At 40.2% G+C, this 27406-nt stretch overlaps 1 protein-coding gene across 3 annotated transcripts in view; it reads right to left on the bottom strand.

Annotated features, from left to right (window-relative positions):
• The window catches only part of PLCB4 (phospholipase C beta 4), a 378077-nt gene that overhangs the window by 15534 nt on the left and 335137 nt on the right, over positions 1-27406 (bottom strand). For all 3 annotated transcript variants that reach the window (XM_040429870.1, XM_040429871.1, XM_040429869.1), the window contains 5 exons: positions 26264-26379; positions 18730-18805; positions 7769-7944; positions 6184-6285; positions 3172-3229 (listed from right to left, as the gene is read on the bottom strand). In XM_040429870.1, the coding sequence (XP_040285804.1) occupies positions 3172-3229; positions 6184-6285; positions 7769-7944; positions 18730-18805; positions 26264-26379 (528 nt within the window). The remainder of the gene's footprint in view (positions 1-3171; positions 3230-6183; positions 6286-7768; positions 7945-18729; positions 18806-26263; positions 26380-27406) is intronic.

The raw sequence follows: 27406 nt of genomic DNA, 5'->3' as shown, positions 1-27406 counted from the left end.
TAAAATTGATGAAAAGACGAGGAGGCTACCAAGAGGCCTACAGCAACATTAAAGGAGCTGCAGAAATATCTGGCAAGTACTGGCTGTGTATTACATGTGACAACAATCTCCCGTATTCTTCATATGTCTGGGCTTTGGGGTAGAGTGGCCAGACGAAAGCCTTTTCTTACCAAGAAAAACATCCAAGCCAGGCTACATTTTGCAAAAACACATCTGATATCTACCAAAAGCATGAGGGAAAAGGTGTTATGGTGGGATGAAACCAAGGTTGAACTTTTTGGCCATAATTCCAAAAGATATGTTAGGTGCAAAAACAACGCTGCACATCACAAAAAGAACACCATACCCACAGTGAAGCAAGGTGGTGGCAGCATCATGCTTTGGGGCTGTTTTTCTTCAGCTGGAACTGGAGCCTTAGTTAAGCTAGAGGGAATTATGAACAGTTCCAAATACCAGTTAATCTTCAGGCTTCTGCTAGAAAGCTGAACATGAAGAGGAACTTCATCTTTCAGCATGACAATGACCCAAAGCATACATCCAAATCAACAAAGGACTGGCTTCACTAGAAGAAGATTAAAGTTTTGGAATGGCCCAGCCAGAGCCCAGACCCGAATCCGATTGAAAATCTGTGGGGTGATCTGAAGAGGGCTGTGCACAGGAGATGCCCTCGCAATCTGACAGATTTTGAGTGTTTTTGCAAAGAAGAGTGGGCAAATCTTGCCGAGTCAAAATGTGCCATGCTGATAGACTCATACCCAAAAAGATGGAGTGCTGTAATAAAATCAAAAGGTGCTTCAACAAAGTATTAGTTTAAGGGTGTGCACACTTATGCAACCATATTATTTTATTTTTATATTTTTTCTTCCCTCTACCTAAAAGATTTCAGTTTGTTTTTCAATTGAGTTGTACAGTTTATACGTCACATTAAAGGTGGAAAAAGTTCTGAAATGATTTATCTTTGTCTCATTTTTTTTACAGCACAGAAACCTGAAATTTTAACAGGGGTGTGTAGACTTTTTATATCCACTGTATATATATATTTATATATATATATATATATATATATATATATATTCATTATAAGTTTTATTTTTTATCTGATGTAATAGGAGTTGATATATATTTTATTGTGGAGTAAATAAGTTGATATTTATATCTATAATTTTTATTTTATTTATATACACTCACCTAAAGAATTATTAGGAACACCATACTAATACGGTGTTGGACCCCCTTTTGCCTTCAGAACTGCCTTAATTCTACGTGGCATTGATTCAACAAGGTGCTGATAGCATTCTTTAGAAATGTTGGCCCATATTGATAGGATAGCATCTTGCAGTTGATGGAGATTTGAGGGATGCACATCCAGGGCACGAAGCTCCCGTTCCACCACATCCCAAAGATGCTCTATTGGGTTGAGATCTGGTGACTGTGAGGGCCATTTTAGTACAGTGAACTCATTGTCATGTTCAAGAAACCAATTTGAAATGATTCGAGCTTTGTGACATGGTGCATTATTCTGCTGGAAGTAGCCATCAGAGGATGGATACATGTTCTCATTCTGTTTACGCCAAATTCGGACTCTACCATTTGAATGTCTCAACAGAAATCGAGACTCATCAGACCAGGCAACATTTTTCCAGTCTTCAACAGTCCAATTTTGGTGAGCTCGTGCAAATTGTAGCCTCTTTTTCCTATTTGTAGTGGAGATGAGTGGTACCCGGTGGGGTCTTCTGCTGTTGTAGCCCATCCAACTCAAGGTTGTGCGTGTTGTGGCTTCACAAATGCTTTGCTGCATACCTCGGTTGTAACGAGTGGTTATTTCAGTCAACGTTGCTCTTCTATCAGCTTGAATCAGTCGGCCCATTCTCCTCTGACCTCTAGCATCCACAAGGCATTTTCGCCCACAGGACTGCCGCATACTGGATGTTTTTCCCTTTTCACACCATTCTTTGTAAACCCTAGAAATGGTTGTGCATTAAAATCCCAGTAACTGAGCAGATTGTGAAATACTCAGACCGGCCCGTCTGGCACCAACAACCATGCCACGCTCAAAATTGCTTAAATCACCTTTCTTTCCCATTCTGACATTCAGTTTGGAGTTCAGGAGATTGTCTTGACCAGGACAACACCCCTAAATGCATTGAAGCAACTGCCATGTGATTGGTTGACTAGATAATTGCATTAATGAGAAATAGAACAGGTGTTCCTAATAATTCTTTAGGTGAGTGTATATTTGCAGTGTACATATCCAGGTGGAGGCGTGCCTACTAACAGTATATATAGAATCTCTCCCATATTATGTATCTCATGCTGGTAGTTGTAGTCTTCTCCTCTTATACCTACCCCCATCCCCCCAAATATCCTCTGACATCTCATAATAACGGCCTGGAAATGTAGGGATCTGTAGTCCTCTCCTCTTATACCCTCTACCTGAAATATCCTCTGATATCTCATAATATCTGCCTGGACATGTTGGGAGTTGTAATCATCTCCTATTATACCCCTTTGCTAAAATGTCATCTGATATCCCATAACGACTTGTACATGCTGTGAGTTGTAGTTCTCTCCTCTTATACCTCACTCCTTTAATGTACCCTGATACCACATAATAACAGCCTGCTATGCTGGGAGTTGTAGTCCTCTCCTCTTATACTCCCTCCCTGCCCCTGTTATCCCATAATAATGACCTGGGCATGACAGGAGTCATAGTTCTTTCCTCTTATATCTCCTCCCTGTAATGTCCTCTGACATCACCTAATAACAGCCTGACTCTTTACACCCTGTTTTCTAGTACAAGGTAACATCTTTCCCTAATAAAGTATATTACAAAAACGTTAAACATCCCGCTCCTACACTATATTAAAAATAAACTGTAACAACAGATACACAAGATAGTGAGATAGTGAGAACAGACATATTTACTTTGTTGCTATGGGGGGAGAACATACAGAATGTATTGTATAGCTCAATGACCCGGAGTGTTGTGGTTAAAATGCCTATTTTTAGTTCCAAACAATACAACATCTCAAAAACTTGTCAGTTCATCTGGTTGGAAAAGTGTAGGAGAGGAGGTGGAAAGGGCTACAAAATGAATCAAGCGATAAACAAGCAGCAAGCCATAATTTTCTGTTGCATAGGATGACAAGATAGTGACTCATTTCTACTTACCCTTTTCCTTTCTTCAAGGAATTTCTTTGTGTTACTGCTGTTCAATTCCCTCACTCGCCTACAAAAGATCAAAGGAACATAAATGGAGGTAAAATGAGCAGCACGCAGCTCCCAAACTATTAACACAAAGAAATGCGGCACATTAATATTAACAAAACTGACACAATCACTGATTTGTAATGTACATTTGTAATGACTGTTCAAATGCTGAATAGGGTTTGTAGTATCAGTAATGGCTGTCTTACATAAGATGGCAAAGTACGCTATGGAGGAGGCATGCAAATGTTAGGCACATGTATAGAATCTTCCACCCTCTAAAGCCTATGTTCTCAATCTGTGGCCCAGAACTTGTCCCTGGGGGTACACTACACGACTGTTGGAAGTACACACACAGTGCTTTTAATTGGTGCAGAATAGGACATGACTATAGCCTTAGGGGTGCTTAGGAACATTTAGAAACTCTGGTCACTCATGGTCCTAGAGTTATGATACTTCTTGCCCTGGCCTGAGATCAGGCAGTCTTGCAGTTTGTGTAATTATAATACACATTTTATCTACCTGAATGTGGAAATCCTTATATATTCCTATGATTTATAAATGTTGTTTATATCTCTCTTTAATAAACTGAAGAAAGCTCAACTTTGACTCCTCAAGAGTATAACTAATAAAGGTCAAATCAAAAAATAGGGTAAGCAGAGTTCGCTCTCTGCAATGAGGTCAGGTGGTGATCCGTTCATTTTCCAGCATAAATGCCGGTTGTCTGCCAACAGACGGCATTTGCACTGGATTAAGCTGCCGGATCTTCAAAAAGGAGATGTTAACGCAGCCTAAAACTGGCTATACGCAGTCAATAACTGTTGTCCGAACAATCGTTCAGCTTACAACTATCTCTCCTGCCTTCCTCCTGACTCTCCCATACATATACCCATTCAATTCAGCGGAGCATGAATTCAATATTCAATTCGCCCAGTCTTTCTATCCTCCAACATCACCTGTCAGAGGATAGTTGGGAGGTCCCAATATGCATTAGACTGTTGGCGAACCCACCATTCTTGGCAGATTCGACCAACACAGGAATATGTATGGGGGCCTTAAGACTCTATTAGACTGCCCGATTTTTGGGCCAATTATCGGAGACATGTGTTCATATGAATGCTCATTCCTGATGATTGGCTAGTATAATCGAGCAGCCAAGCTGCCGATAATGAATAGAAATGAATAAGGGAGGAACAAATCGTTCCTTCCACAATTTGCATCAAGCTTTGATGGAGAAACTATTGTACTCCTGGAGGCCGATATACTGTAGGGCAGAATGGAAATTCTACACACATAAATTAGGCTCTGTATGCAGCTCCACTGCAACCCCCTTATCTCTGTGGGGAGAAGCAGTTTGATACCACCTTTTGGAGACTGTATTTGTCTATTTATTTCAATGTAATGCGTCATGTATGTAATTTTAGTTTCATTAATTATATTTTCTTATATACACATAAATGCAAAAGCTTTGTGACTTTTTATATTTTTATATTTCACTTTAGTTTTGAAAAGTGGATGGGAAAGTGGGGGTGGTGCAATGGTGGGGAGTAGGGGAAACCCCCCACCGTACAATAATGAATGGTGGGAAGTGACACAAGGCCTGGAAACTGGGATAAGGGAAGCAGGTAACCTCCTAACGCCACCCTAATCCAATCCCTGACCTCCTAACTGTATGAGCCAGCCTCGATGGTAGGTGGGCTCATACTCCAGAACCTGGGCCCTTCTGACTCTAATCATCCACGAAATAGGAGATAGGAATAAGAGACAACCGGTCCATCCACAACACGGATGAACCGGAGTCTCCCACAGGCCTAGCAACAAAGGAAGGGAAAGCCAGTGAGCAAAAACCAGATTGGCAGTTAAGCACCCAGCGCAAACAACACTGGAACAACAGCACTTACCTGCTACAACAACTGGAGATGTGAACTGGAAACCATGCAAACGGATTGCAATCCGAACACCCAACTGGACTTAGTACGCACTGACACACATAGGAACCAGCACTCCAGCAACAGCTCACTGAATAGACTTTTGGTTCCCCCTCCGGGAACCCTGAGACCCCCTTCCGGAGGTACAACACACAAGGAAATGCCTTGCATTCATGCTGGACAAACAACACCAAAATAGCAAACATGAAACAACAAGACATACACCACACCCTGAACATAATCCCACACCAAACATCAACACAGATAAGGTAGGGAACATAGAGGATACAAAAGGGATGACAAACTATGTTCAACAAGGTGGCCCTCAAGCTGGACAGATGGAAAGGTCCAGGATAGCAGCATAACTCCAGCTCCACCAGAAGCTGAAGACAACACAAACCTCCGGCTCCAAACACCAGTACTATAAGAGCCAAGAGGCCACACCCAGCTCCAGCTTGCTCACACCTTAACCCCATACACACCAGAAATGGGAAGGGAACCAGACTTAAAGGGAAAATGTCCAAACATGCTACAACTACACGTTGCCACCAGCAACAAGCATGCACGGCTAAAGTGTCACGGTCCACTACCACCAGACCATGACCCAGCTGTGACAGGTGGTTAGCTAGGTTAATCAGTTTCACTCCAGATTTATCACTGTGACTTTTTTTTAAATGTTGCAAATAGAGTCACAAACTTGCTCCAGTACGGGTTGGCATAAAAAAAAATTGGGGTAGCATTTCTAGACAAAAGTGTTGGGCTAAAGATGCACCAAATTTAACAAATTATCTGCAATGTTTGATAAATTTGGCACAAAGTACGCCAACGCAGACTCAAGCAAAACGGACTTCAATTATTACCCTCATGATAAATTCCCTCCAATGTGTTTGGTCTTTTATATAGTGTGGCTACTTATTTTTATTCATGAAAAAGGTTCTTGAGGTGTGGGGTGGTCATTAAGATATTGTTAGATCAAGAGGTGGATTTAACCTAGAGTTGGAGTAGACAGTATTACAGTATTTCATTTTTTTATTTATTTAGCGCATACCTTTCACGCTCAGCTTTATTTTTGATAGATTTATCCTGGCTTATGGCTTTGCTGTTCTCCATGGAAATTTTAGCTTGATTGGCCCTCATCTCCTTGCTCTCTCTGTAAGTATATAAACATAGATAATTAAAATGGACCGTTATACTATACAAGAGCACATAGTTACATAGTATGACTGAAAAAAAGACATGTCCATCAAGGTGGTCAACCAGAGGAGGGGGGAAACATAAAGGAAAGTGGGCAGTTGCTCTTACTAAAAAAAACACTGATACATAGGCTTCTATAATAGAAATGGATGACAAAAAGTGCTTCCGCTCAGTCTATTTTGCATTCAGCCAGTTTTTTGTTTAATGGGGCTAATCTGTGTGAGCTAATCTGCTGGCTTTTCTGTGCAGAATACAAAAAATAGGTATAATGATATTCTTGCAGATATTTTTCAAGCCAAGGACAAAAATCTGTACAGATTTATTTCTGGTGCATGTGAACGAGGTTACAGTAACTCCATTCATATGCACTGAATGCAAATTGTCACCGTACTTCCTACAGATTCGGTGGCACAATTTAAGTCAAGTCCTGAATGTCTGAACATACCGCAGGTCTACAGAAACTCTGAACCCATAGGGTGGAGGGAATTTTATCATTCCCCCCACACTAGTTTCTGGCAAACAAATTCGACAACCCCATGTTTGCGACTCTTTAGAAAACACTGCTATAAAATTTGGATGCAAGGATCATTTCTACATCAAGATTGCCACTTACTGAAAAGGGGGCGTAGTGAGGGTCCAGAACATTTAATTAATTTCCACCAGTTTTTTTGTGTAAATAAAGACAGAATATTTATGCCCATCGACTGCCTAATATATGATGAGGCCTGCACCTCGGCATAAATTAGGCACATCTTCAAGTAGCCGGTTTATGATAAATTGCTGCCATAAAACTAATCACAAAGACTCATCTGCCACGGGTATTGTAAAAACTGAAATGCTGATGCCACTGTGACGAGAGCCTTAGGGTTTTTTCACACAAGCGGATCCCGTGCGTGGAATCCGCTGCGTAAAAGAGAGCCAAGCCCCGTTCCGGACAGCAATGACACGGAGCATTACAAAATCAGAGTGACAACTTTATCTCACTGTGATTTAGCATTAAAAAGATCACAGAGAGGCACGGAGCATTATCAATCATGTTACTGCTCCGTGTCTCTGCTGTCCAGAGAGCGGCTTGGCTCTCTTTCACGCAGCAGATTACCCGCACGGCATCCTCTCGTGTGAAAGAGCCCTTACGCTGCATTTAGATGCTGCGAGGAGCAGCCAATTGTCAGAAAGGAAGCCGACAATCGTCTGCTAGCAAAGTGGTGAAGCACTGCATGTAAATGTGATCATCTCCACAGTATAAGGATGAGCGATGGCTGATGCTATCACTCATCCCCATACAAAATCATTGCTCCTGGGCAGCAGAGTGCTGTTTAGACATCACAATCCGCTGCCTGGCCACGATTATTGAGGTGTCCGCATATGCGGCACTTTTACACGGGCTGATTATGGGGAACAAGCGTTAGATCCAGCATTGTATAAGTGTGACTGCGTACCGGTCATGGGAGAGTTTCAGCTGTTGTGTCTGTTGCTCTTGGACGGTGATCAGCAGCTTTTTCAGGAGTTCACATTGCTGACTTAAATGTAGATCTTGGAGATTTTGCACATCAGCAGCTTGTGTGCTAAGCAGTTCTGACCACTCTTTCGTATGTTGAGCCACAATTTCTTTCACCTAGTGAAACAGAAATGTACTATCTGGTTAAACATAGACAGTTTGACTAGAATTCTTGTGGAGGGATTTTCTGGCCAGCTACACTTGGCTGCTATACCATGCAATTGACTTTTTGTTATTTTTATAGCTAAACACCTCATTACTGCGGTCTAATTGGGAATTTTACTTGAAAACAGGGGTGCACCATGCATGCAGTGAGGTAAAAACTGTGCCCTGGGCTGTACTTTTCAATTACTTAAAGGGGTTGTCTATATGTCCTAATGGGACATATGCATATAAGTCAGGTTTTAAGTCCAATTTTTTTCTACATGCGTATCAACCTTTCACAAAATGGTTGTTACTTTGTTCTTTGTAAGTTGCATGCTAACATTTTGCAGTGGAGAAATCCTTTAAGATCCCTCATTTAGGGTACTTTCACACTCGCGGCAGGACGGATCCGACAGGCTGTTCACCCTGTCGGATCCGTCCTTCCGCTATTTCGCCGTGCCGCCGCTCCGTCCCCATAATGGGGACGGGGGCGGAGCTCCGGCGCCGCACGGCAGTGCACGGTGAAAGGTCACCGGACTTAAAGTCCTGCACGTCCGACTTTTTAGTCCGGCGGCCTCTCACCGCGAACTGCCGTACTGCCCGGAGCTCTGCCCAGTCCCCATTATAGTCAATGGGGACGGAGCGGCGGTCCGGTGAAATAGCAGAAGGACAGATCCGACAGGGTGAACAGCCTGTCGGATCTGTCCTGCCGCAAGTGTGAAAGTAGCCATAGGTGGCCATAAAGTAGATAGGCACAGTTTTTACGGCCCGTCTTTACATTTTCTATGTGCATTATTACATTAAATTATTACCTTTTAAATGTATTTTATTACAGGGGTACTGGGTGCTTCTTGTCATTAGACTACCCTGATATCTCCCAAAACACATTTGAAAATATTAGAACAATAACAATATAGATAAGCAATATTTAAGATGAAATTTGTGTGTACCTACCGAAATCAGCATCAAGAATCTTTTTTTCAGTGTTTAGCAGTGAGCCCTCATTACTACAGAATTCTCTTGCTTGCTCACACACATAAATGTTAATTACTAGGCTGTCACCACTAGGGGGCTGACTTGCATATGTCTCTTATTTAGGTCACAATCCACCACTTGGGGATTATTTCATACAAAATCCCCAAGTGGTGGCAAGAGGCCACTGAGATGTGTGTGAAGGAAAACAGAACAGTGCCCACAGTCAGACTGGCCCACCGGAGAACCAAAGGATGCTCTGGTGGGCCCAGGTTTGGACACAATAAGGTGTCCCTTATAATATAGGGTCCCTAAGGTCTAGTAGTAGATAATTTGGAACTGAACTTTGAGCAAATACACACCAGATTAAACCTTATTCATGAATACAATACAATACTGACTTAAAAGATATCGTACATATGTCCTGTATATGCAGATGGTGGGCCCAAGGAACGTCAGTCTAATGCTGACAGTGGCTATAACATATCAGTCTGATGCACTTATTTTAACATTAAATTAAAGGTATACAAAAGCTCATAACAGGGAATCATAGCTCATAACTGATGAAAAGGCATGCAAGGAAATTATAAAGTGAGGCCGAAGTGTTACTCAATATTATGTTATAACCCGAAATGCTCCTCTGGGGCTGCAAGAAATTGAAACTTCCCGCCCTAACAACATACATGATACTAGATACCTTAAATAATATCTACCTCCTAATGGTGGCATTCATGGGAAATATGGACTTGCATACATCATTGAATGTCTTCAGGGAGAAGTGCAGGCATCTTGTAAGACATATTCTATTAATCTAACCTACAATGCTTCATGTCATTGAAGTTATTCATGGCCCTGCTATATACTGGGTAATCTTGCAGGTTTAGGTTTTAATCCCTGTTGTCCTGCAGATATTGTACAATTGGGCCTAATTACAGTTCTTTTTCAGCAAAAGGCTAAATGTTAATAGTAGCATCTAGAAGATACAGATGTATAATTCCATCCATAAGAAACCAAAAAAGTACAACACTTTCCATTATTGACACATCTAAAATCTCATTTAATTAGTACGCCAGCTCAGTCCCACTCATGACTCCTACACTCTGTCTGCTGTATGTTTCATGGGAACAAACTGGGGTACAGTAGGGAGTGTTCAGCCAATAACTGTACAACCGCACACCAACTATTCTAAAAAAGAAAAAAACTAGGATTTTATCACAACAAAAACTTGATTTAATTGCCAATTGTCTGCTCATTACTGAGCATCGTGACTTTTACTGCGGTGTGATAGTTGTGGCATAAATATATAGCATGTCAGTCATTCAATCCAACTTTTATGATGTCATCAAACGATTAAATGACCTCTAGGATTGCAGATATAACCAAAAATAGAGTGTGTGTGCGCAAGTCCGACAACAGGAGGGAAGGGAAACACTGGGCAGCTGGGCAAGGTCACCATTCCCAAAGGAACTCGCCTCATCACTGCTGTTCAGCTATTTGTCTATGAGCGGGTGGGAAGCTGGAAAGCAGTGACAGCAAAACTCAAAGAGGCAGAAACGCTGCACCAGTATACTTACCCTCCTGGCTATTTTACTGCCCTACTGTCTCCTGAGCCCGGCTAGAAGAAGCTCTCAGGGGTCAGACTGATAATTAGACAGAACCTAATGCCCCTATGAACCAAACTACTGTAAATACTGGACCACAAATGAGACAAAGGAAAAGTGCTGTAATGAAATTTATTCTTTATTAATAGATCTAAAGATGACCTATTATGAAACCCCGATATCTAGAAAAAGTGAACATTTACATCTGCGTAATGGAACTGTCCTGTATGCTACTGTTGTAGTGGAAAGAACAAAACTAATACTTGCCGCTACAATGTATTAGGATTTGAGTCCTCACTTAAATTTTTTCCCAGGGCCACATTTTGTGGCAAATCACTAAAGGAATGTGGCTAACAGGAGTCATAGAATACACCAATCATTATTACATGTGCGCCCCATTTATGGGCACCCATATACTGGTGTTTACGCATGGCACCAAGTGATGGAAAAAAAGGCCACCATTGCACCTGCCACCGGGAATTTCAACCAGCACTGAATGGTAAATGTTCCTAGTCAGGAATACATTCCTTTAAACCCATTAGAAAGATGGATGACAACTAGAGATGACCAAATTTCTCAAAATTAGATTTGGGTCTGCTTCGGCCGAATCAACCATTCTATTCAATCTGGGTCCAAATAAATTTGACCTGAAAGAAAGCACTGTGATTGCATGGAAAAGTTTCTTGCTCTTGCTCTCTCGCTCTCACCCCTGAATCCCTCACCTCGATTTCTCCAAATTAAATCACATGTAATTTGTATTTGGTAGAATCAGAACTTTTTGAAAAATCTGAGTTGGATTTATGAATTTGAGAACCGATTACCGTGGAATAAAGGGGTTTGTTGCCTAACTCACCAAGAGGCAGAAGAAACAGATAAAAAGATTTAAAGAGGACCTTTCATTACAATAAAAAATCTAAACTAAGTATGCTGACATGGAGAGCGTCACCCAGGGATCTCCCTGCACTTACTATTATCCCTGGGCGCCGCTCCATTCTCCCGTTATAGGCTCCGGTATCTTCAGAATTTCGGCTCAACTGGGAGGAGCCTGCTCGGTTTCTCCTGGGCGTCTCCTTCTCCCAGGCTGTAGCGCTGGCCAATCGCAGCGATCAGCTCATAGCCTGAGGAGACGCCCAGGAGAACAAGAGCAGGCTCCTCCGAGTTGAGCTGAAAATCTGAAGATACCGGAGCCTATACCAGGAGAACGGAGCGGAGCCCAGGGATAATAGTAAGTGCAGGGAGATCTCTGGGCGCCACTCTCCATGTCAGCATACTTAGTTTAGATTTTTTATTGTAATGAAAGGTACTCTTTAAGTTTAGGGGTAAATACCTCCTTTATAATAAGGATGGACTTTTAGCTTTGATATTCATGTACTTTTTTCTATTTATTATAATTACCATAAAATTAATTTGTCCATATTAAAGCCTCATGACATTTCATATTGCACTAAAAATGCCAATAGTTAATAGATTCGTTTGGAAGCAGGGTTAGAGGCTAAAGATCGAAATGGACTGAGAAACTTTTCTATTAGGGAATCACTGGTATTAAGGACAAACTAACGAGTCAAATGTTAACTAAATTTTTAGGTGATAAATATGAAGACGATGAATGAGTAGAGCATAGCCTTCAGGTCTACTGATCGTAGATCCTTGTGAACATAAGGAAACAAATTTTGCTCCCTCATTTGCAAGACATATAATCCAAAATACATACTACAGAGCACAGAGCTTTTGGCACCTCGTTGCTCCTGTATCCGTGTATAAATCAAAGTATTCCAAAGTGTAACTAAGTCATTGTTTAATTAGAGTAACATTTTGCCATACACCAGTAGCGTAGCTAGAACTGACTGGGCCCCACAGCAAATTATTGAACGCTGACCCCCCGCCCCGACTTCTGAGCAACCCCCTCATCCCCGCAAACCCCACTCCTTTGGCTTGTCAAGAACACTCTCTCAGACGAGGCCCGGTAGAAACTCTGTCCGTTTCCTACAGTGTCTCTGTATGTAAAGTCATTTTATAATACTATTGAAGGGGCCCTGACAACAAAATCTTTTAGTCCTCCTCCTGGGTGGGCCCCTTCTGTGTTCGAGCCCCAAAGCAGCTGCTTCCCCTATAGCTACGCCCCTGCCATACACTAGATTATAATACAGATAATATTTGTATGATTATAAATGTTTGCATCCAGACTTTTCTGAGTATAAGGTGCCCATGCACATCAGAATGACGTCAGCTTAACCCAGGATCGGTCAACCATATAATGTATATGGGGGTATCTTGACTTTGACCTAATGGCAGATGTCAGGGAAAGAAGTCAACATTTTATGGAGGGTCAAGAAAAACAGCTGAAAGAGTGTATATGTCTGGCCTAATACTGGCTTTGTTTCCATGATGGTAGACACAGTATCCATGCAACAAATAAGACCATGGCCTGGTCTTTTACCATATGTCTTTCAATCATGATTGATCAGGCAGCTGGTAATATTAAAAAGGGTATTTGTAATGAAAGTAACAAAGAACTGAATTCTTATAGCAAAAGAAGCCATCCTATGATGTGTAGAAGTAATTCAAGATCATTCCTGCCTGTCTGTTTATATCTGAGCTCTGCACTAAATTGGAGGGATTGTTGTTAACTTTGTAAGGAGACAGAAGATTTTAGCTTCTACCGTACATTAAAAATATATTTTTTTAATTCACATGGCCATAACTTTTTCATTTTTTGTTATTTTAGCTGCATGATGCTTTTTTCCTGGGACAAGAGTTTTTGGGGCATATGGAATTACATGGTAACAGTTCTGCTAATTCAAGAATGAAGGCCAAATATAAACTTATTGCAAAATTGTAAAACATAAAATAAAACAGAAACATTTTTGGATAAGGTGTTAGTTTATACAGACTGGGTTAACACAGACCCCATTCAGTGCAAAACTTTAAAGGGAATCACCTCCTTGCATCATCATGTTGTTTTTTTCTATCCATAATTCTGTGCCAGTTCATATCTTTTTAGGGGTCGGAGTTCAGTTTTTCTTATAGAGAGCTCCCAAACTCCTGCATATATATATATATAAAGTGAGATGATAACATTTTGTCTGCCTTCAGTCACCACTAGAGGGAGTACCAGGGCCTACTGGATTATTATATTCAATAAACAGTAACTTGTTAAACTCTTCTTAGTGGGAACTGTAGGAAACCAGCCTGTTAAGTTTATGCCTATGTCTATGCAGAGTATTTGGAGCCCTGATCGTTATTAACAACTATAAAAATAATCAGTACATTATTTTTCATAAAATAAAAACAAAGTGCCATTACAGATGGAAATTCATTTTTAAAGGAGTTGTTCCATCTGGGACATTTATGGCATATTGATAAGATATGGCATAAATGTTCCATAGGAGTGGGTCCCCCCAAGAATAGGGCCCACAGTAAATGGAGAGCACACTTGTGGTGTTTTTTTGAAAATATCCAAGCAAGTGTTTGGCTATCTTTGAAAGACCCTAATAGTAAATGGAAGCAGTGTTTGACTGGGGTACATTGGGCCCAATAGAGAAAATTATTCTTGGGGCCTGACCATTATATCATTAGTACAGTGTAATAGGTTTTGATTCAAGCAAACAGATCCTAGTAACGAGTGACTGGCTTCAAATATTAGTTTTTACCTGGATCTTTGGGACCCGCCCTGGAGCCTGGGCCCACCTGAGGATCCTCTGATACTCAGGTGGGCCAGTCTGACCCTGAATGGAGGGTGGCTACAAATACACAGTGTGCTGTCCATTTTAGATAGGAGAAGTTCCCAAAGATGGAACTGGCACCTATGGGACATTTAAGGCATATCCTATCGATATGCTATAAATGTCCCAAATGGGCCACCCCTTTAATGTGTCCTGAACTACAAAGAGATGCTTGGACATATTAGCACTGATATATTACAGGGAACCAGGGTTCTGATCACATAACGATATTGAATCCTGTTGAAGGGTACATATATTTCAAGCAAACTTACTCTTAAAACAGTATCCAAATGGACACAAAAAATGTTACAGTCTCTTTTTTTTCCTACATGTTTTTCTAGTCTTGAAAAAAGTCCTTCAAGCAGGATGCAAAAACCTAAACAGACCGTGAGGAGGTAGGAGTCCAGACCATCTGCAGGCAAAATTTTAATTTTTTTTTCCCATAAAGATTTTTAAAGGTCGATAAAAAAGTTAACATGCAGAACCTGATTTCGTTATACATACCATAAATAATGCCATACCCACATCCTAAGCTATAACTAATCTAAATGAGCAATTTCCAATAATGGCTTTCTAGATAGCAGTTTCGTCTACATCCACGGATGCATTAATTTAGATTTGTCTGTAATATAAATTACTGATTCTAATGAGTAAGCTACCGTAAGTTAAAATATGTTGGACAAAAAACAAGACGCTTTGTCAGGGTTTTGTTATAATTGCCAGCAAAGGGTTTTATCACAATGGTAAACTGCAATAATTGTATCAACTAAACTGCAAACTAAATAGGAAATTCTGCTCTTTTGAGAAAAAAACATCTAGATGTTAAATAATTAGATTATACACATTACAAAACTGACTACAGCCAGGGCCAGATTTGGCAATTGTGGGACCCCAAGCAAAGTTATGTCTGGGGGGCTCTTGTCACATTGCTAAGCTCTGCCCTATCGCACTGCTAAGTTATTACCCTTTAAAATGCTAAGTTCCGCCTCCACTGCCCTGCTAATCCGCACATTTAGTTTGGCAATGCAGCCTGGGCACTTCAGCTATTGTTCTGCTGCTATTACTTCATCCCTAGGCCCCCCTGCCACTGAACCGACTGTACAAGTGGTATGTCCATCCATTTTTTAAGCCAACAGCTCGTGATCAGGAAGGGATCCCCTGACCACTGGGACCCCAAGCAATTGCTTGGTTTTGGTGGTGGTAAAGTGTGTCCCTGGCTACAGTATTTTTGGTTATCTAAAGGAGCTTCTTCACTGAACACTTGGGAACATTTTATATAAAAATTTAGCCCTCTAAAAATAAAAATGTATATATTACATGCAAAGGGAAATCGTCAATCTGGGATGACTAAAATTTTGGAAAATTATAAGGAATGGTCTGTAATTGTGTATGAAATAATTTTGTGCAAAATTTCCCTCCACCTCCTCCTTTTTTTTCCTTCCAGTCTCCGTTTTTGTGGTACGCGTGTTGGCTGGTTTGCAGGTTGGAAGTGGTTTATTTTGTAAATGACTTTGCACAATAACGATTTTGTATTCTTGCAGTTAATATACAATATATAAAATAGCTATGGCTGTTCTCCAGAATGCTTCCTTTAGGTGACTACCATGTAATTCAATGTCAACCTTTTAAAAGCAGTCTGTCAGCAGTTTTGACCATGCTGACTGGAGCCGGAGACTGCAGTACAAACATACAAGCTGAGTATTGTGAATATGAAGTTTTATTCTGTCACATTCTGCTTCTGCAAGTTCTCAAGTTGGGGTTTCACTACAGCCCCTCCCCTCTAAATCACAACTATAGCATTCAGCCAAGAGACCACTAAACTGCTGACAGATTCCTTTTAGAGACTGTTGAAACCTTATCAACCAAACCAAGCCATCTGTAGCCAGCACAGTTTTTTGGAGTTGTTACATAAATATGCTCTAGTGCCGGACATCTACAACAATAACCAGTACATTTTGGGAAGAAGTGAAGATGGCATCTGAAGCAGCCAATGACAACTATACTCTGCACTGAGAACGCCAACACAGTGCTGAATACATCGTTTTTTGTATAGTTGTTACTATATAAATCTATGCTGTTTGTATTAGCTAGAAAAAGTAGCAGTGGCGCACCGTTTGGGGAAACACCACCACTGAGGTCAGTCATTGGCTGAAGCGGTGCATGTGACCCCGTCCACTGCAGAGGTTGACAGACGGGCCGCTAGAACAGTGAAAAGAGCCAGAATAAAAAGGAAGGGGAAAAATGATGAATTAGCTTGGTTTTGTGATTTTCAAGCAATGAGGAATGTTAATAGTGAGTACTTGACATTTAGCTTGATTTAATGTATACAACCACTTTATGTACCTCTCTTATGGCTTGGAGGAGAATGTGACTAGTTTGGTACAGGGTTAACGAGATCATGATGCAATTTATGACAGAACTGACACCAATTCTTTGACTTGTTCTCTTATTAAAATCAATATAAAAAGTACAGATGGAAGTAGATATGCCACCATACTGTGTTGCCCTGTTAAGGGCGGTATAGTAAGGGAACTGCCCTGTGCCCTATTAGACAAAAGAGCACAAAAAAAATATTGCTTCTTGACTAATACAGCCTAACAAAGAATACAGTGGACTCCAGCTACGAGTTGGCCATAGACCCTACAAGGAAATTTCTCGGCGGGCCGATGACCAGGGCGCCACTCAAGCCCTCCTCATGGCCACTGGCAGGTACATAATGATCTGAAGCTCACGGCATTAATTAATGCTAGGAGCATCAGGTACTTGAATTCAACTGTATCGATACATTCAATATGGTGATAGGGTAGTATTTTATGCTTCACTGTGGAATTTGGATTTGCTGGAGCAGTATTTTGTGCTGCACTGTGGTATTGTTTGCCCTGCCTACTTCTGTTCTCCCTGTCTACTTGTTGCTTGTGTTGGCCATGTCTACTTGTGCTGCCCCTTCTGTCAAATTGGACCCACCTTAAACTTAGGGGCAATTTTAGTTTTTTTTCCAGGGTCACTATGTTCCCAGTCCACCCCTGCCTTCCCCTATCAACAGTGATTAATGGCTGCATACTGTACATATAGACAGATACACTGCAGCCATCAGTCACTCCTAACAAAAATATAGGGTCATTTATCAATCTGAAATACGCGTGAATTAGGTGTATTTCAAGCGCAGATTGTGACACTGCGGTTAGTTGGTGCCGCAATCTGCGAGTTCTCCACGCTCTCACACTAGGTCTAAAATTGTTGGGGTGGCGTGGGCAGAAAAGGGGACAGCTAGGAAGCTGTCTTACATTTAGAACTGGCGGAGAATCCACCGAAGTTATGAAGAGGCCTGCACCTCTTCATAACTTTAGCAAAACCACCCGCCAGTTTAGGGCTTTATTAAGACCGTTGTTTAACTGTCTTACTAAATGTGCCCCATAGTGTACTCTAAAGCTGGCCCTACACATTAGATCTATGTCGGCCAAACTTGGCGATTTCAGTGGTCGGCGGGCCATCTAATGTGATTGGGGTCTCCGAACTCTCCCCCAACTGCTGATGTTCGAGAAATAAAAATTGTGGATGTTGGATTTCAACTGCGCAGTCCTTTTTGTTTTCAGGAAATGAGCTGCTGCCAGAGGAGCTTGGCAGCGGCCACCCCCCCCCTCTCCGCATTCATAACATATGTATGCTTTGCCGACAGGTATCTCAGGTGTTTTTGTGCCATTTGGACTTATCATACGGAGGTACTTTCTCCATACATTAACCATCTCCTGCAAAGGATGAAAACGTCATACCTTGCATCAGTTACAAAAAACACTGCTAAAATGGAAATGAAGGCAAAAATAAAAAATAAATTTACACCTCACTCCAAATCAAGATTATTCAAGATGAAACAAAACATTTTTTACCTAATTATACGTGCAAAAACATACAGACCACAAGTTGGATCAATGGTCATACAGCGAAACGGATAGAAACTGTCACCAGCACACAGAGAAGAACAGAACAACCACCAAATTGTTTAAAGCTTTTAATGAATGCCATATCAAGCACTAGAAATTGATGACAAGAAAGCCAGACATTGCAGTTTTCAATACAAAAGTATATATTTATGTGTATGTTTTTTTTTACTGTTTTAGTATGCTTTTCTTGTTCCTTTTACAGAGTTTTATCAAATTGTTTTATAAAATTCCCAATTTTTCCCAATAATTATTTTTTTTATACATTGAAAACTGCTTTGTGGCTCAGTTTTACAGTGATAACAGTGGATAAAAAAAAGAAACAGAAAAACAATCTTCTTGAATACAGCTATGGATGCATAATTAAGAAAAACCCTTTCACCTTGTTGCGTGATGGAGTTTGATTCTGAAGAGAACTTTAGTGCAAGAAGTGCAGTTAGTTGTGGTCAGTTTATGTTAATAACGAGTGATCAGCGTGCGAAGAGTCCGAATGAGAAGCTACGTGAATGATGGTTGACATTTTCTTACCTTGGATTTATGATCTGAAGTTAAAACCTGAATTTTATTTTCTGTTTCTTTCTTCATTTCAACACAGTTATTTCCTCTAAATAGTAAAATAGTTTCCATAGTTAGATAATTTATCTCAAAAAGCCAGTTGAAAATGTTTTCTTTAGACCTTCTTATATCACATATATCTACTTACACATCTTTTGTCTGGTTTTATGTATTTCTAATTATACTTTTTTTTGGGGTTTTACATACTTTTATTTGGTTTTATATATCTAATTAACATATTTTGTTTGGTTATATATTAATATCTCAAAAATAACATTTTATTACATTCATCAAAGGCTATGGACACATTTGGGGCACGTTTTTGTCTTTTTAATAATATTGGGCTAGAATTTTTTTTTTTCAGTTGGTCCATCAGAGAGTTTCTCGGATGGCTTGGCCTGTAGCCCTTTTCTGTACTTTCCTGATAGATCCCCTGCTTTGCCCCTGTATTGATAAATCTCACTCAATGTATGTGCCTAGTAGTGGGCAACTGCAGCACAATAAAGGCTATTTTTTTTAACTCTGAGTATCAGATTCCTTCAATGGCTGGATGAAGATGAACATCATAAAGGTTATTATATAGCGGGCAACATGGCAGCAGGTTTCTTCAAAGGGATTGTGCAGGATTGTGAGTCCAAAACCTGGCACCCCCACCGATCATCGGTTCCACAATAACCCTTATCCAGCTGTTCTGCAGTAGCTGTCGCACAGAAAGTCTGTGTCCGAACTACACAACCCTGTCCACTATGAAATGCACAGAGCTGGTTTCTGCAGCACGTTGTAGTTTTATTCCGGCCGCCTCTTGGCATGTTTGCTGTGCTGCGGCCGGACCTCCGGCCCGCCCCCATTATAGTCTCAATGGGGCCGGAGCGGACTTCCGGCGGCATGGTGCACTAGCGGTAGCACGGATCCGGCAGGCTGCCGGAGAAGGCTGCTGCTAGTGTGAAAGTAGCCTAAAGCAGCTCTCCTTCCTTCAGCTGCTTGTGATCCCATCAGCCTAGAGAAGGAGAGGGTGTGGCAGTGGGGAAGCTGACAGCCTGCAATATAGGGGAAAAAATAAAAAATAAAAATAAAAAAAAATATATATATATATGTAAATTTGGCAACATCATAATTGTGGTGACCCACAGAATACAGTTATCATGTTATTTATACCCCACAATGAACGTTGTAAAAATAAATCCCTCAAAATAATGGTAACATTTTTTTTTTCTTTCCACTAAAAATAAAATAATACTAGTTATTTAATACCATATATGAAACCCAAAATTTTTCTTAAAAAAACTACAACTCATCCGAGAAAGCTCAAAAAATAAACATTTAGACTGCTGGAACACTTTGGGGGAAAATGCTACTGGTCCTTAAGGTTAAAAATTAGTTATGGTATGTTACTAAGGGGTTAAAAAATGCACTTGAGTTGAGGGACAACTAGATTTACTTCAGACACAAATTTAAAATGTAGAACAAAAAAGTGACATTTTCGGGAAGTTGTTTCTACTTTTGATGTGACTGTTGAGGGGCAGCTCTGCATTAGCCAGCTCCGTCCACTTCTCAGTGATGAAAGCTGTGTAGTTCCGGCTATGACTGTCGTGCTGGAGCAACCACCGAACAACTGGATGTTCCATCACTTCTAAAATCCTGGACAACCCCTTTAAACAAAGATTTCTCACTGCTGCGTTGAGTTCAATTTTTTCGGCTGCCATAGACTTTTTTTTGACAGCTGTATTCCAAACTAAATACTTGTAGTGCCTGTAATAGGGTAGAATTGGTGTTCAGACTGCCACATCCTTAACCATTCTGTCCCTATGATTCTAATAAGCCAATCTTAGAAGTGAACTTAGGTAGAACTGTGTGGGGTTTAGGTGTTCCCATTGCTAAAATGTGGCCAAACACACAGGCCTAACATGCCTATGTTCTGATTATTGATGTATGTAAACCAACTAAAAGGGGTTTTCCCATTTGACATACCACTAGGATTCATGATGAGGGGGGGGGGAGGTCCGACCTCTGGGATCCACACCAATCCTGAGAGTAGAGTAGTTTTTAGCTCTGATTTGGAGCTGCCATTGTGCAGGGGACTGAAACTAGCCGCATTCACAAGCCAGGGCTTCATTCTCAAGATCAGTGGGGGGTCGTTGAGGTTGGACCCTCAGTGAGTATTGGCCCTGAATCCAAGCAGTTCACATACAGGACAATGTGTTCATTTAGTGTTGCTATCTCTATTATTTCTGCATGGTTTGTATTGACCATATAGACACTGGAAAATTCAACATCTATTGGCTGTATAATGTATGACTATCCTTTTGATTGATTTAAAATGTCTGCAGTATATTGTACAGTATATACCCTTTATGGATGTAATCTACCCTAAGATCTTTCCTTTCAAGAGTTAAGTAGGTGAAGAATAAAGTGCTTGCATTGTTTATTCTCCCCGCTGCATGTTTGGTTGTAAATATCAAAGCAAACTGAAATAGTCGGCATTGAAGAGGCAGTAACTATGGTGACTCAGAGCTGCTGTTATTACCTTTACATCACATAGACAGTAGAGAGTAGTGAGGCCAATGAGGTGATCAACCAAGCCGTAAAGAGATTACTATATAAAGTGAGGGTCCAAAGAAGACACCTACCATATGGAAGCAGCATGCTGAATAGGTCATTGATGTGAATTATTTGCATTAGATTTACTAACACTTACAACCAACTACCGGAACTGTGGGGCACATTTATTAAGACCGGGGTTTTAGATGTCGGTCTTAATAAAACCCCATACCGGGCGGAGGATCTGCCGAAGTTATGAAGAGGCGCCGGCGCAAGTTCTAAATGTAAGACAGCTTCCTAGCTATCTTACATTTAGACCATTTTCTACGCCTGACACCTGTCCCCTTCCCCGTCCACACCATGCCTGCAATTTTAGACCTAACGTGAGCGAGGCAAAGTCGCAAATACTGTAGCTGTGCCCCTGATCATTGCACCGCCATCCTCGCCTGAACTACGACTAATATAGGTGTATTTTAGTATAATTAATGACCCCCTGGATGTGTATGTGTAATAAGGTGCTGGGTGCCCACCTGCACTGCATGCTAAGGCTAGTTTCACACTAGCGCTAAAATCTTCCGGCAGACTGGTCCAGTAGAGGAACAGCCTGCTGGAGTTCAACCTGTCCGGCATAGCCGGATACTACCTTTGCCTGCTGCGACCCACTGACTATTATGGGACCCGGCGGGAATCTGGCCTGTTTCTGGCATTAGTGCTAGGATTCGGCCGGACAAGAGGTAATTGTTACCCTGACTCTCTGAATTCTGCCAGTGATGCCAGAAACAGGCTGAATCCCCCCTGGGTCCCATCATAGTCAATGGGGCCTAGCGGTACTCTGGTCCAGGAAGCATCGCTAGGCCCCATTGTCAGCATAGCCTGAAGGAAGATTTTCGCTCTAGTGTGAAACTAGTCTACAAGAGTCTATACACATCTTTCTGGCACATCGGAAAGGAAACAGATGTATTGTGGAAGAGGGATGTCTGTCAATAGGCGGTGCAAGTGGCAATCGGCTGCTTGCTATATTTACATTATAGGCAATTAGGGAACGACTGGGACGTAAGATGAGCCAAAGGGACTACAACATCCATTATTGTCACCAGGGTTATGATATGTATTACATGATGAAAGAACTCAATTAAAATTACATTTTTAAAGTGCTGTATCTACATTATCTGTTACATACTTTTATTGTCAATCGCTATTAACGGCTCAGTAATTTTTCATAGTTTCATATCTGTAAGAGCAACCTGTCAAAATATTTACTTTCTTCACCGTGTATGACTATAATTATGCCAGTAACTATTGTACAATATATGTTAATGAACCTCTGTTTCTACCAACTCGCAGCTTTATTCTTGTATTTCATTCATAGTCAGTGAAATTAAGGTTAAAAAAATGTTAACATTTGGAAAACTTATTTATATTTTTCATTAAATTATCCAATTTTTGTCTTGTTAGTTTATGTATTGATCAAATATATTTAAAGAGGACCTATAACCTCTTTCGACATGTCTATTATAGTATTCCTCATTAAAAACAACTCTGGAGCATCTATTCTTATGACTATGTGCTGTGTCATTCCTTTATTATTCCTGAAAGAAGATGAATGAATTGTCAGAAGTTTGCAATGAAGGTCCAGCTGGGTGTTACCAGTTGGGGGGTGTCAATGTTTAGTATGACATTGGTAGCATTGATTGGATAGAGTAAGGGAGCATTCACACAACCGTGTTTTTCTTCCACGTCCGTTCCGCAATTTTTGCAGACAAAGCACGGACCCATTCATTTCTATGGGTCCGCAAAAATTGCGGAATGCCTTTCATTGTCATCCGTGTGCTGTCCGTTCCGTGTGTCCGTTCCTTTTATTTTAGAACATGTCCTATACTTGGCCGCAAATTGCGGTCCGTGGCCCCATAGAAAGTCAATGGGTCCGTAAAAAATGGATAGCACACGGAAATGCATCCGTTTTTTGAAAACATTCTAGGAAACCCCATTTCAGTTTTCTGCGGACCGTGAAAAACGAATGACACACGGAAGCACCACGTCCGTATTATACGGACTTACGGAACGGAAACGGAAAGATAACTGAAGACATACGGAACACACGGACCAGAAAACCAACACGGTCGTGTGAATGCTCCATTAGACTGTGCGGGGACACCCGTTTCCAACTGGTAACAGCCATCAGGACATTCATTGCAGACTTCAACAAATCATTCGTAACTTCTAGAATGAAAAATAAAGGAATAGAGGAAAAGCACAACAAAGAATGAGTCTTAAAGAGGACCTTTCACCTCTCCGGACATGCCTGTTTTAATAGCTTTATGCATTTTCCATGTAATAACAATTCTGGAGCATCTATTCTTATGGCTCTATGTTGTGCTATTCCTTTATTATTTCTACTAGAAGTTATGAATTAATTGCTAGCAGTCTGCAGTAAGGGTACAGAGAGGAGGTAACAAGTTGGGGGGGAGGGGGTGTACATGTACAGTCTGAAAATGGCAGCACTGATTGGATAGAGTGAGTTTGTGCAGGGACACCCCCCCCCCCCCCACTTGTTACCACCCCTCTGTACCCTTACTGAAGGCTAATAGCAATTCATTCATAACTTCTAGTAGAAATAATAGAGAAATGGGAAAACATACAGTCAAAATGATAGATGTTCCAGAGTTGTTAGTACGTGGGGAATGCATGAAGCTAGTAAAACAGACATGTCAGGAGTGGTGAAAGGTCGTCTTTAAAGGCTATGTATACCTTCAGAGGCAATTTTTGTTTATGATTGCATTTTACTAATTTTTTGCTAAAAATCATATTTTCAATTGGCCTTTATTAAAAATATTGAGACATTCTGTCACAAAGGGTTAACTGTTTTTCTAACTGTGTGACTGGTACTTTCACTTTGTGCCGGTCATCTAATAAACCTTCTTCTTCTCTAAACTACTAAGAGGTCATAAACACTTATTCAAGCCACATTGTTATCAGTAAGAGAAGAACTGAGCTATAATAAGTGTTTATAATGTCCTGCTCCTCAGATGACGGAAATGACAAAAAATAGTAGAGCGTGTCAGCTCTGTACACAAAAAAAAGATTTCCATAAGGTTAATAAAGACCAACCGAAAAAAAATATTTTTAGCTCAGAATAAGTACAATGATTTGCCACAAAGGTGTCCATAGCCTTTAAATAGACAAAGATAACTTAAGATTATATATATATATGAATATATATATATATATATACATACAGTATATATATTAGTGTGTTTCATTTTGTAATGGAAAAAATACAATGTAAAATGTTAGCAGACTTTGCTTACGCCCCTAGTCTCAGTGATGTAAAAGATATATATGCCAAATTTCAAGAAGATTTAGAGGTTGCACAATTTGATAAAAGTTTTGTAAAAGTAGGCAAAAAATAAGATTTTTAAATGTTAATTACTTTTATTGGGAAAACTAGAAATCACAAACCTAAAATAATAATATAACTAGACACTAAGATGAATAGGTAGTATGATAGGCAAAACATGTGTTAGAGTAATCAACTTTGAACGATGCAATCCCTTCTTTTGTTAGCTTGGTGACGACTTTTCTGTGATGCTCGACTACCCTCAACAAGAATTGTTTTTGTTGTTTGTCCCTGACCGATTCGGTATACTTTTTTATCTGAGCAATTCCTCTTTCAGCGGTATCATTGACCACCTTAAGAGCGTTCACATGGCTTCTTCTGTCACGTCTTGGATCCCAAACAATTCAAAAAACGTCTTTGTTTTATTAGTAACGAAATAGCTCAGGTCTTTTCCTTCAAAAACTAGGTTTTTACCCTGTAATCGTTTCATTTCCTTTTTCTTTGCACGTTTGGTTTCAAAATTTTTAGTCATATTTTCCTTAACAGCCTGAGTAATACGTTTATCCAAAAAAGCCAATCCTACATTTGTTTCTGACAGATACCAAAGGTGTCTCTTAGCAACTGTGAGAGCACTTTTATGACGTCTGCATCTGAGTAAGTGCTCAGAAGCTGTAGCATATCCAAATCATTCTTTGGAGCCCATTGACTTATAATTGCCTCGTGCAAAAAGCGAAACATATATGAGGCTGACAAAATGTGCAACCCGTTTCATTCCTTTCAATTCTCGTTGAGGAATATTCAACTGTTTAGTGAAGAGGACAATTTTAAGTGCATATATTGCCTTTGCCATCCACCTTGCTTGATGCAGAGCCCCTGGGATCCTGAAACTGAAGACCAATCTCCTAGGTACAGGAGTGAGAGTAGTAATAAAAGTGATCAATGTGTGTGACCCCTAAATGTTATCCAATCTTCTTGAAATTTGGCATATATATCTTTTACATCACTGAGACTGGGGGCGTAAGCAAAGTCCTATCAAAATCACATATTTGTAAAAATGAAACACCCTAATATATGGTATATATATATTTATTGTAAATGCACCTATGTAAAACTTAACTTTTATTAACAATGTTAAAATAAATTAAAACATTATTCCAACTTGTTCCCAGCCTTAATACGTATCTCATCAAAAGCTGAGACCCAATTAGCAGCAGAGCAGCTAGCTTGATAAGGTACTGACTAAGTGGGTAATGATAGCCTAACCATCCCATTTGTATAGGGGTAGAGCTATATTTTCCTTCTCCACCCACCTTCCCAATAGACTAGTTAGTGCAATAAACAAGACCTTACATGTAACACAATTATTTTCCTTTAATTTATTTTAACATTGTTATTAAAAGTTATATCATAAGAACAGATTCTTCAGAAATGGTATTAAATGGGAGATGAAAGTAGTTACTTAGACATTTCAGGAGAGGTGACGGCTCCTTCTTAAATAAACTAAAAATATATATTATTATTATTATTTTATGTTACTACACTTAGCTTTAGTTTTTTTTAGATACTTTATACTGCATCTATCTTGATTTTGCTCTGCGGCGATGGCTGTTTTAAGCTGATCTTTGGTCTTACCCTTTCTTCTTGATTGCTTTTTCTAAGTTCTTCTCAAGAGACAACTTTTCCTTATCAAGTTGTGCCACTAATTTGTCAGCTTGTGTGCAGTGTACCTTCCTCACAGCACTTTGCTCCTGGAAGACAGTAGCTTTATTTGATTAGACAATTAAGCAAAACACTTGGCTGTTCACTTGATGCATTGAAACATTCTGTATTCACTTGTATGCTGCGACCTAATCCAGATGGACCGTGCTGATACATCCCATCATGACCAAGGTTAAGTCATCAAAGCCACACACATCAGCCATTTCTGGAGAATAATTGGTAAATAATGAAGCAATGTCAAATTATACTTGCCACAATGAAGGCGGCTTGCAAGAATATAAGCAAATTGCTCAAAAATGTCAAAATAAGGCTCACACCCATTCTTGTTCTCTTCTTCTTAAAGGGGAAATCCATTCAAAAATAATCTTCTGACAAATCCTAGACACATCACCCATTTAAAAAATGAGTTTGTTGCAGTACTGTATAAAGCCCACAAGTTGTGCCGAAGGAGTCCATGCAGTTTACAGTTCTGGAAATTGGCAGTGGACTGGCCTCATAGACTTCACCGATTTGATCTTCTGACATGTGAATATGGAATGCTAGGGTGAAATTCATGCGTTTTGTACAATAGTTATTTTGGAGTCATGTTTTTTTTTTTATTCTATGGAAAATCACCTGAAAAAGGACAGACCCAAAGCATGTTGAGATTTGAAAAAAAAATTCCAAGAGACAAAAAAAGAAAGTGTTTTTAGAATTTTACTAATGGCCAACAATTGTGCCATGTTTGGAAAGAAATACAGTAGCATAAAACCACCGGTAGGATATTTCTTATTGATTTAATTTCTACTTCAAGGACTACAGTAATAATATAGACATTGCAGCTGTTCAGCATGGACTTTACATGGTGCTGCAGTATGGCCCCTGGGTTCAGTTCTGGGGGGCTGTATACTATGGGTGTATGCTTACATTTATCCACATGTCCATATAGTCTATGGATGCCCTGCCTACACCTAAAGGGGTTTACAGAGATTTTTTTTACTGATGATCTATCCCTGTGATGGCTAACCTCCGGCACTCCAGCTGTGGTAAAACTACAACTCCCAAGATGCACACTTG

This window comes from Bufo bufo, chromosome 4 (assembly GCF_905171765.1).
Source record: "Bufo bufo chromosome 4, aBufBuf1.1, whole genome shotgun sequence".
Taxonomy (NCBI): domain Eukaryota; kingdom Metazoa; phylum Chordata; class Amphibia; order Anura; family Bufonidae; genus Bufo; species Bufo bufo.
Note: the sequence above shows the minus strand (reverse complement) of the source record. Positions and strands in the feature narration are given on the sequence as shown.